General features: G+C 43.9%; 1 protein-coding gene across 2 annotated transcripts; it reads right to left on the reverse strand.

Annotated features, from left to right (window-relative positions):
* Positions 1-1,930: 1,930 nt before the first annotated feature.
* KCTD9 (potassium channel tetramerization domain containing 9) lies at positions 1,931-10,791 on the reverse strand. 2 transcript variants are annotated; one of them, XM_061472426.1, is made up of 12 exons: positions 10,620-10,791; positions 9,098-9,219; positions 8,401-8,444; positions 8,142-8,238; positions 7,640-7,698; positions 6,923-7,051; positions 6,217-6,284; positions 6,018-6,113; positions 5,772-5,921; positions 5,318-5,423; positions 4,931-5,064; positions 1,931-4,167 (listed from the first exon to the last, which is right to left on the reverse strand). In XM_061472426.1, the coding sequence occupies exons 1-12, from the start codon at positions 10,665-10,667 to the stop codon at positions 4,051-4,053; spliced, it is 1,170 nt and encodes a 389-aa protein (XP_061328410.1). In that variant the 5' UTR covers positions 10,668-10,791; the 3' UTR covers positions 1,931-4,050. The 2 variants fall into 2 exon arrangements, with proteins under 2 accessions (XP_061328410.1, XP_061328411.1); XM_061472427.1 differs by lacking the exon at positions 6,923-7,051.
* Positions 10,792-11,014: the final 223 nt, after the last annotated feature.

Below are 11,014 nucleotides of genomic sequence, written 5' to 3' on the forward strand. Positions count from 1 at the left end.
AGCCTTTCTTTAAGAAGCTATAAAGCTGCCATTCAAATCCAGCTGGTTGCTGCTGCCCCATGGAAAATGCACCATCTTTTCTTGCAGTGAGTTCTGATTTGTAAGTAAAAGTTTTTGGGTGAAGTTGGAAGCTGTTGAGGAGGTCTGGAAATGGGTGAGGAATTCAGCTTAGTCCCTCCCTGTGTATCAGGCATGAAGGAAACAGTTCTTCCGTGCTTAAACAAGAGCCTGGGCTTGCACATGTGCACAGAGCTCATCCAGCCCCAACCCCTGCCACGGGCAGGGACCCCTTCCACTGGAGCAGCTTGCTCCAAGCCCCTGTGTCCAACCTGGCCTTGAACACTGCCAGGGATGGGGCAGCCACAGCTTCTCTGGGCACCCTGGGCCAGCGCCTCAGCACCCTCACAGGGAAGAGCTTCTGCCTAAGAGCTCATCTCAGTCTCCCCTCTGGCAGGTTAAAGCCATTCCCCTTGGCCTGTCCCTACAGGCCCTTGTCCAAAGCCCCTCTCCAGGTTTCTTGTCACTCCTTTAGGTACTGGAAGACTGTTCCAAGGTCTTGTGTGTGAGTTTAAGGATGCATGCTCTTCAGTCCTGAGAGCGTTTGCAGCTGTATGAAGGACTCGGTAGCTGTTTGCAGGCAGGAGTTAAATTCAGCAATTTTGCCTGCAGAAATGTATTTTTTTGCCTGCAGGAATGTATTTTTTTACCCACCTGGCAGCTATTTTGTTTGCTCTGCATTGTTTGATGCAGAATTGAATCTCTCTTGCTCAGTGTTCTTCAAACATCCTCTCTTCCTGCTCGCGTTACCTCTCTGACATTAATGGATTCAAAGTCATTTAAAAAGTAAATAATTTCAGGAGGATTTAGTGATTAGCAAACAGTAATTCTTCCTGCTCTAATGCTCCTCCTACTCATGGCAAGCGTGGCCAACATTTAGCTTCAGCTGATAAACTGATCAAGCTGTGAAAATAGTTGGTTTCAGTAGGAGAAACATCACCCCTGCATAGGCACATGGCTTTAGAAGGGAGGTTTTCCTGTAACTCCTTTCTTCCCTGATGAGCCTCCCCAAACTCAAGGTTATTTCAATGCAAATGGAAGATTTGTTCATCCTGTGGGATGACATTTAAAGAAAGAAGGGGGCTGCTTAGCCCAATAATTGCACCTCTTATTAACCCACCACTTTAACTCGGTCTAATGATGGTCTGGCCTTAGCATCTTTCTACAGCTGTGCTTCTCCACAGGTTTCTGTTCTAGCTCCAGAGCTGACCTACCAAAGAGTGGCAGGAAGGGCATGTAATTGTGGTGTTAGTGAGCTGCTGCACATCTCAAACTCTAAGCCACAGCTATTAACTTCCATAAAGGAGATGGGAGGTTAAAGAACACGTTACAGCTGGTTTTATTTGCCCACCAGTACTTTTAAGGACCAGTACAATGGAAAGCAGTAAACCCCTCTGATTTTGGCAGCATTCCTAGCGTGAAGATGTGTACTGGAGGTGAGAAGCTGAAGACAAGACTGGATTTTCCCCCGTTTTGTTCTCGAGGTGCTCTACAGCATGCACTTACACAGATGTGCTGCACTTGTACTCTTGTGCCATAGTTTATAGTGAGCACTTTCCACACCAAAATCAAGGACAGGGTATTTTAATGTGCTTTATCACTTCCCTGTTAAGTTGAGCTGCTGGTGCTGTGTGATGATCACCTCCAAGTGTTCTAAATGGTGCCCATACCTCTGGAAATTCTGACTGCAGCTATTTCAGTAACCAAATATGAAGGGTGGGATCAAAGGAAAGCTGAGAAGTGTTGCAGATGAATGACAAGTTAAAACCCCAATTGTCTGTGCAGAAGTAAAGACACCTCAACCAGAGACAGCTCATAAAGTGCGAGCTCAAGTGTGGATGACTCCCAGCTTACAAGAAGACAACCCAGACACTTTTAGATTTCACACTTTTATTAATGCAATTTAAATTAGGCTGGAACCTGCACATTCTGAATAGGCCACCCTGGGCTATTCGTACAGCTTTGTCATAGCAAAAGAGGTACCTTCGATTCAGCTGTGAATGAATGATGCCACATGCTGTGATTATTCCAAACACAGTGCATCAGTGGAAGTTCAAATATAGTTTATACACAGTGATTATGAAAATATAGATTTTTTTCCATACAATATTTTACTTCTAACTACAAAATATGATAAAGAAAAATAATTCATTTATTTCTCTAGCCCTAGGAATCTTCTACTGCAACAGACACATCACTCTCAATGAAAGCGATGAGGTGGGAGAAAGGACTCCAAACTCACGCTGAAATATTCCTCTTGAAGCTACAGTTGTATTTCACCACGGATTTGGTGGTGTCCTGGAGCCAGATCAAGAGGTCTGGGAATCTTGAGGAAGGAAAATCCCAATTCTGACCCACAGAACACTGGGATTTTGAGTCCCAGAAGCTCATGTCATATGCCTGAGTCAACCCAACTTGAAAATAGGGGAGAATCCAGCAATTTCCCCCCAAAAATCATATGCTGGTCCTGAACTAATCTTTCTAGATCAATGACAAAGCAGCATTTTCACAACAACTACTGAGACAAGAAGAATTCTGCTCAGAGGACAGGAAATCTGCACTGCAAGTGAAAGACAACCCACCAAAGTGACAAGCTACTGCCAACAGTGTCACATTCTCTAAGTTTTAGGATACATTGGTTCTTAACTCCCAGTAGTAGCTGTATTTGCTTAGATTCAAGGTTAGTTTTAACTTTGGGGTGTTTTAAGCAAGCATCTGAGGTAAGAGTTCTTGATGCACCTTCTTTTTTTTGGTATAGTTTCTTCATGTGCTTTTTGATTGTGTATAAAATAAACGTGTTAGATGAGACCTAGATTGACACTACAGTGGAAACAGCTTATTAAATGAAGTGCACCACCACTTAAAGAGATGCTGTGAGGCTTTCTGCACTGCAGAACTCACACAGTTCCCTATTTGCTCACAGGTAAAGCAGTTGTGGAAGGGGTACTTTGCCCTACACAAGATGCTTTTAAAGCCACATTAAGCAGGCCCAAAGTGGAACACTTAAGATCTGGCTGGGAAAAGGGTTACACCCATGCTTTCAAGGATTCAGTGTACAGGAGTATTTGCATAGTACATTAAGGGGAAACTGGTGCTATATATTCATATACTGGAGTAACAATGGAGGATGGAGCAAGTGCTGTGGCCACAATGCTTGTCTCTACTTTGGTGACAGTATTGCATTTTCCTATGTACATTTAGCTCCCCACAAAGAATGAAAGCTCTACAGGTACTCCACTTTGCAGTGGTTAGGACATCTGAAAGCGAGAGAATTCTTCTTACCAGCTGTGACTGATAGTGCAATTTCACACTAATGCAGAAAGGATTAAAGAAGACATCCAATTTCTGAGCAGGGGGTGTTTGAGTTGCTGCGTAGGCAGATCCCTGCAGTGGAAGCAGCTTCCCCTGCAGACTTTAGAAGATGATAAAGCTGTTCTATACCTGCATTCAAACTACTACAAGGCAATATGACAGTGATGACAGTTAACTACTGTTTTCACCCCAGAAGAGTACCTGAAAACATCCTGTGGACATTGTCTAAACCACATGTGTCATTTAACACACTGCATGAATGAAGAAACTAACTGTAAATACACTAGCCTACCTGTAAACCTGAACTTTGTTGCTACTATACATGAATAACATTTTCTATTCATATTGCAGCTACAGATTTAATAAATAGAATTGCATATATTGTGCTTTATAAATTAAAATGCATTCCAAAGTGAGGCAATGCTAAACAATGAATCTATTCAACTCTCCCCCCCAAACGAGCCCATTTCCTCACTCTGTTCATAAAGGTAGAAACAGACACTTTCTGTTTCTATCTTTTAAACAAACCCTCCCTCCCCCAAAAGTGATCAAAGAAGAGTTTACTTAGGCACTACTGCAAATGTAAGTTGTCTAATAATCATCACGTCTAACTTAATAAGGGGAGGAGGTGAAGAAAGTCACAGAGGTTTTGACTCCTTCCTCTTCGGCATATTCTCTTCCCTATCTGACGCTCTGAGACATGTGCAAAGGTGTCAGCATCTCTTCAAAGATAGCTCCTTTTACATTAGATCCCCTCAAGTTAGCTTCTTGTAGATCACAACCTGATAGATCACAGTTCTAAAGGGTAGAAGGAAGATCAATGTTAATTGAATATACCCAGAACTTAGTTCAAAACTTTACATTGCCACAGAAACCACATCTACCTCCAAACACTTCAGTGTAAACGTCCCCTCCATCTCTCAGGTTTAGAGTTTCATTTACTTCTTGTGACAAGGACCTTCCCATAGCAGCAGCTGAAGTTATTTTTAATGTTGTTAAGACTTAAACTCTTCATATCAAATTCTCTTCCAGACATTACCAATGCTTGTTGAACACCACCAGGGAGAAGCTGCCTCCTGCAGTCCCACCAAACATTACTCTGAATACTTCTCTAGGACTTGAGGAAGAACAGCCACGTTCAGAGCTTGTAGAGTCAGCCAGTTTGTCTTTCTAACTGTGATAGCAGTGTACTGCACACCACCAGTCAGGTAAGACTCCATCACTACTTTACAAATGGTGGCTCAGGACCAAAAAAGTCCCCCGCAAACTCAAGCAACTGAGTTTCTCTGAAGTTCTTCAGTGATGGCATGATCGCCATGCATCACTTTTGAGATGAGACAAGCCATTCCTGTGGCTTTGGGGTGCTGGCAAATCCAAGACACTAGACTCACCTGACAAAGTGAGGCTAGAATGAGATTGCTTACATCATCTATAGCTCACTAAGCCTAAAAAAAGACTGGTTCACTCTAAGTGGTTAGAAGCTGGAGACCTCAGGCAAAAGCCAGCAATGGCCCCAATTTTACCAGCTGACTGCTTAGTGTATTAATGAATCTTGACTCACTTCCAGATCAGTTCCTGCCAAAGTTGCTCCTCTAAGATTACAGTTCTTTAGTTTTGCATTTTTCAGCGTTGCAACTCTTAGATTAATTCCTGTCATTTGACTGCCTTCCATGTCCACACCTTTCAGGTTGGCACCTAAAACACACAAAGAGTAGTTTTATGAGGCGAAACAGTCAGAAGCACAGGAGCTCCAGAACAATGCTTCCTCAGAACCATGTAAATTGATAGAAATCAAGGTAGAACTTGGAATTTAATGATTATATGGTCACACAGTCCTGTATTTGTGGCCCTGTTTCATGAAGACATGGACTGTACAAACCAGAGCGAACCTTTCACATGCCGTGTAGCTTTACAAACACGTGGTTCGGTTTCCACAAAACCTCCTTACCTTCCAAATTAGCTTTAAGGCCTGAAGGATCTTCAAAATTGCACCCTTTTAGAGATGCTCCTTCTGCATTGGAGCACAGCATTTTCACCCCTTGAAGGTTTGCACACTGGTAGAGAGACACGTCAGTGAGATTGGTAAAAGCTCAAAGATGAACAGTACCAAGCATGAGCGGAGAAGAGTTTTCATTTCTGGTTTGGAAATGAATCCTATTAAAGCACAACAGCCTTGTTATTGTGGGAAAGTGCAAGAACTTGCTATACAGTATCTTCAAGAAGGTAGACAGTTATCACTCAGTGACCTTTTCCCCCCTTTTTTACCCAAGGGCATCAAAAAACTTGTGATCTAACTAGAAAATACTGAAGAACTACATGTTTTACACTTATCTGCTTGCTCCAATTCCTCTTCCCTTAAAGTAAAGGACAGCCTGGACTTTCCAAGACACAGCAGCTCTTACATCAAGCACTGATCCGGAGAGGTCTGCTCTCTCAAGGTTGGCGCAGCACAGGTTGGCGTGCGCCAGGTTGCACCGGCTCAGGTTTGCCATCTTGAAGTTGATGTATCGAAGGTCGAGACGTGAGAGATCCGCTCCGCTGAAATTGAGACCCTAAGAACAAAACAAGAAACCCCAGAATGATGCTGCAGGATATTTCCCCACTGAACATCAACACTACAGAGCAAGACAGGGTCTGCATTTTCCTACCTGACAGCGCAGCTCGGACTTGGTTGGGGTTGCCAGCAAGAATCGGACAAACTCCTTGCGAGATATAGGAGAATGATCCTCAGCTGGCTGTGAATTCTGTTGAGAGAGTTGTTTAAAAGCTAATATAGATAGGACTAACATTATACATTGCCTGGAAGGATAGGGCACATGCAGTCGTGTATTAAAGAAAACAAATTACCTTAATAGCTATTTCTAGATGTTCAATTAGTGAATCGATACCAAAAAACCTGGCTTCTTCCAAAACACCTACCAAAACAAAGCAGCGTTTGTTATGCACAGGGAGGTGTTAAACAAGAGAGCACTCTTCTTCCCTCACTGGAGAAAGCCACACTAAGAACATGCCAAAAAGTTTGGGTTAATCCAGCTTTACTGGTGGAGAAGCATCCATTCACCTGACTCTCCCTACTTGTACCACCTTTTACACATTTTAGCTACACTAACAAAGAGGAATAAATAGATCACTTGAAGTTTAAGGAGTCTCAAAGAAAAGCATAAACTCATCACACTGACAACCAATACATTACAATAGATGGAACTGGACAGAGGAAAAGTGATCTGTCTTGCAGCTAAAAGGAAAAAATAACTCAGAAAGGATGTTTCCAATACCAGTATTAGGTTAATGACATCAAATCCAGAATCACAGCCAGATATTAATCCATTAGGGAGAATTTTTCATGTTGTCAAGAGAAATCAGTTTAAGCAGTCTACCTTCATTAAACCAAGCATGAGGAATTGCAATGCTTGAGAATAAATTCACCAAAGAAATATCCCAAACACTTAGATGAGCATACAAAAGTCCCACTCATTTTACCACCTTTACCTGCGGGCAAAGTTTAACTTCCAAAGAGTAATAATTTAGGAGATGTCATATGGGTAATACCTACCTAGCAAATTAATGCCATCATTTACAATGAGCTGTCCGTGACGCAAATAGTTCAAAATTGGCTCAAAATACTCTGGACTGCGGTCAATTAGGAATGCTCCTCTATGATCTTGCTTATTTCCCCAAGCATCTGTTTCCACAACATATATATAATTAAATTTGATGTAGTAATAGAAGAGCATTTGCTTCAGTTTCAGAACTTTATTACCAAAGGGGACTGGATTATGAAACATTCCACTTGAAAGGGTGTTTCTTAGAGAACAGGAAGGAAGAGAGGAGTGTGAGGGGGCAAATCACTTTAAAATGAACTTGCTCCTCCTGCTATAAAGAACTAAAAGGTTTTATCACATACATTAGAATGTTTGCTCAAATAAAAGCAGAATTAAGATGTTAGTCTGTCCCCATTTCCTAAAGGCTCTTGTGCAGCGTTTGCTCATTGATTTCGTTGACAAAAGTGAGCAAGATGCAACGATAAGATGAAAACTTAAAATCAAAGACCCCAAAATATTAACTATGGATGGAAACTGTATTTCCAGTTTGGGAGATAAGCTCCATGGGCAATGGAGAAATAATTATTTGAAAAAGATTGTATGTTCTGCTATGATACTTAATACTTTTGATATTTTAAATTATGAACAAGAGTCTCAACTTGATAGTGCCTTTGGCCTACTTTGCTGATTTGTTCCTTAACAAATAAAGCTTTTTTCAATATACTAACCTTTATCTTTAAACATGTGGGCCAACATACTGTCAGGCTCTTTGTTAACCAAAGTGCTCCTAGAAAACAAAGGCAGCACAATTTGAGTGAATGTTTTGCTCACAAGACAAACTTGGGGGTTCGTGTGTATTTTCTGCCCTTGACAGCCTGAAGCCAATGCTGGTGTGTGATACACATTCCAACAGCTACCACGCTGCTAACTCATACAGTGGGATAGCAAAATACGTTTCTGTGCCGATGTATTGTATTTTAAATACAAAGCACTTGGTTAACTGAGATATTCCAAGGATAAATCCAGGCCTGTTCAGCCTTTGCACAGGTTTTACTTCACATGTAAAACTAAATACAAAAAACAGAGAAAGCATCAGAAGTCAAAGACCTCCAACTCCATGCTGTTATTTTCTAGCTCTTTTGCAAGAGCACCTGAAGCCTCACCAACTGCTATGATCTATTCACTGAACTCAAGTCCTTTAAGAACAAATCCAATGAGCTGCAGTTTTACCGTGTAGTGGTGAAGTATCGGCCTCCAACATTGAGTGTTAACCAGTCCGTGTGGGACCCTGTCAGTCCTTCATGAGGTCTCCCATCAGTCTGAGGATCTACACAGAGAAGAAAGTCATTCTTAGAGAAATGGTTTCATTTCTGAGTGCTCCATATGGTAAGAAAAACACCAGAAAATAAACTTTTAGATTTACATTCAAGCAAAACAAAACCTCTTTTCATTAAACAAAAGGTTACGAGAATAAGAATTAGAGACCTACCAATGAATGGTTCCCCTTCACAGACAAACAGAACATCATCATCCCTGAGAGAGGAAGAGGAAAAACAAGATTACTCATAATTTCTTCTTCATTTCCTTCACAGTGGGAACCCTTCCTGATTTGTTTCAGGTCAATGATAATCAGCTGCCATTATTTAGAGCTTCAGTATCTCATTTCCATCTCTATTTTGCAGGTTCCAGTGGACTGTAATGTGACTGACGTTACTGGAGACGTTATCTGAACCAACCAGGTAGGCATCATTTCTGCTACTCAACCAGTTTAGTTTTACAAAACAGTTTCTTTTCTCCCCGCTCTAGGAGTATTTATTCTGCAAGGCCCAAGCAATGCTGGAGTTTATCTCCTTTTTGGAAAACCCTCATCCAAATGCAGACTACAACATTGGGATTTTCCTGGTACATACAGCACACCATGAGTCAACAAAGGGGGATGCTGAAAGGCATAAAATGCAGCTTCAATCAGTATCAAGTTCTGATTCATCAAGGCAGAAATGCTTTGAAGTTCAAAAGCCAGTATTATGTTTCCTTGAGGCATGAAAGCACTTTTGGGCTTACTGCCTGGGAATGATACTATCTGTTTTTAAGGAAAGCACTGGTTATTGATTAAGGTCAGAGGATGAATAGGCCAGTGAGTCTCTTAATCCATACCCGTGATTTGACTTCCATTGGCTAAGCCTTACCTAATCAAAGCGATATCATCAATGAGTCCACCTTTTCCATTGTAAACACTGGTCGCTTTTATTCCAAGCTTATTACTAGCCACAGACAGCAAATCTGATAAAGTCCCATACACAGCCACAACCTGTGGGAGAGAAAAGTAGCTGCAGGCTCTGTGTTCATATGGCTTCTGTCAGATCAGACTGATTACCAGGTTATCAATACCTTCTTACAGGGGGAGGGAGATCATGTACAGATCTTTACTATTACAAGGAAACAAACAGACCAACTGATGTTAGAAGCAGAGCTGCCTTAAAACAGTGTGACCTGCACACCTCTGACCACAAGTCAAGGCACTTGAGGAGGCAGTGAGGGAATGAGTCTTGGTACTAGATTATGATTCAGTTATTTATTTATCTGAAGAAATACTGCTATTTGCCCTAAGCCCCTCTAGAATTTATTTCCCTCTCTAAAACCAAAGGTTAAACTATAGTCCCATTAACTGTCTTCACTCCAGACGTGGATGGGAAGACCTGGAGACCATGGGCAGCATTTAGTAGAACCACAGGGCCTTTTCCTATGCTGGTTGTGCCTAGAAACATCACTATTTTCCCTCTTGAGACAATACTTTATAGGTTTTAAACACACAAAGAGAGTTTAAGCAGGATTATTTGCTGGCTCTCCAGCAGCGTTAGTTTGACGTGGCAGAGGCCTGACATCCTGCAAGATGAAGACTTTCCTTAGGGTCTGACACAGTAACTTTTGTTTGAGGAAGAATATATTGCCGTGTAATGAGAATATATTGCAGTATATTGAGAATATATCGCAGTATATCCAACTGAACTCTCACATTTACCAGGCATACATAAAACCACCCAGAAAGGCAGGACATCCTGCACTATTGGAAATGACAGGCTGCAAGGGCAGCAAGCAAAAGCCCATAATAACAAACTAAAGGTCTATTCTTCAATAGCCTTGCGTCACATCATACAATAATCAGAATCTCAGAAGCAAAGCAGGCTTTAATGCGGGTACATTACTGCACCTCACTAGGGGGTTGGAATAGATGATCTCAAGGTCCTTTCCAACCCAAACCATTCCAGGTTTCCCTAAGGAGCGGTGTAAAAGCGGGAGCTGAGCCATGCACGCAGGTAACACATTGCACAGCGAAGGAAACTCATCTTTCCTTCTGCTTCCAACAGCGACATGTGGGGGACGGTCACCATTCCCCACCGCTTCCCACCCTTCCCCAGGACGGGCGTGGCGGGACCCGCACCCCCAACGTGACCGCGACCCGGCGGTGGCTTCAACCGCGGCCCCAGGGGTGCGGCGGCCCCCGATCCCCTCAGGCGGGCAGGGGCAGGGGCCGGGGCTCCCCCGCAGGCCGCGGGGCCCTTCAGGGCGGCCCTGAGGGGGCGGCTCAGGGCCTCTCCTCACGGCGCGGGGGTCCCGCCACGGGCACCGGCGCCTGAGGGGAAGGGAAGGGAGAAGGGAACCACGCCGGAAGCGGGCGGGGGCTCGCGCGGGACCCTCCCCGCCCCTCACCTTCCCGTTCCGGGGGCTGCCGTTAACGAACAGCGTGACCCGCCTCATGCTGCTGCTGCTGCGGCGGCGGCGGCGGCGGCGGCCCCGCTCCTCCTGCCGAACCCGGAAGGCAGTGGCCGCTGACCGACATGAGCGCGGCCAATGGCGGCCGCGCCGCCCCGAGCGCGGTGCCCAATAGCGAACGCCCCCCCGCCGGGCTGCAGCCAATCAAGGGAGGAGTGGAGCCCCTCATTTGCATGAATTCGAGGCGCGGCGGAGTCTCCCCTGATTTGTAGCGGGCTGTCACGTGGGCGCGGATCGTTGGCGATTTGAAAAGACGGTGGAGCGCGTCGCTAACGGTTGTGATCCCTCCGCGAGTAAAAGGACAAAAAGAGTCCCCCGGTCCCGGCGAGCCC

This window comes from Pezoporus flaviventris, unplaced genomic scaffold (assembly GCF_033815535.1).
Source record: "Pezoporus flaviventris isolate CSIRO_AGI_PZ_B2104156 unplaced genomic scaffold, CSIRO_AGI_Pfla_v1 ptg000071l, whole genome shotgun sequence".
NCBI classification, from domain to species: Eukaryota; Metazoa; Chordata; class Aves; order Psittaciformes; family Psittacidae; genus Pezoporus; species Pezoporus flaviventris.

Bases quoted from the DNA above. Each gene is read 5' to 3' on its own strand.
- KCTD9 (XM_061472426.1), bottom strand. From the start codon at position 10,667: ATGAGGCGGGTCACGCTGTTCGTTAACGGCAGCCCCCGGAACGGGAAG. The intron at 8,445-9,097 runs GTAAGGCTTAGC...TTCCTCTCTCAG, and splicing joins GATGATATCGCTTTGATTAG to GGATGATGATGTTCTGTTTG. The intron at 5,922-6,017 runs GTAGGAAAATGC...TTTTGTTCTTAG, and splicing joins AGTCCGAGCTGCGCTGTCAG to GGTCTCAATTTCAGCGGAGC.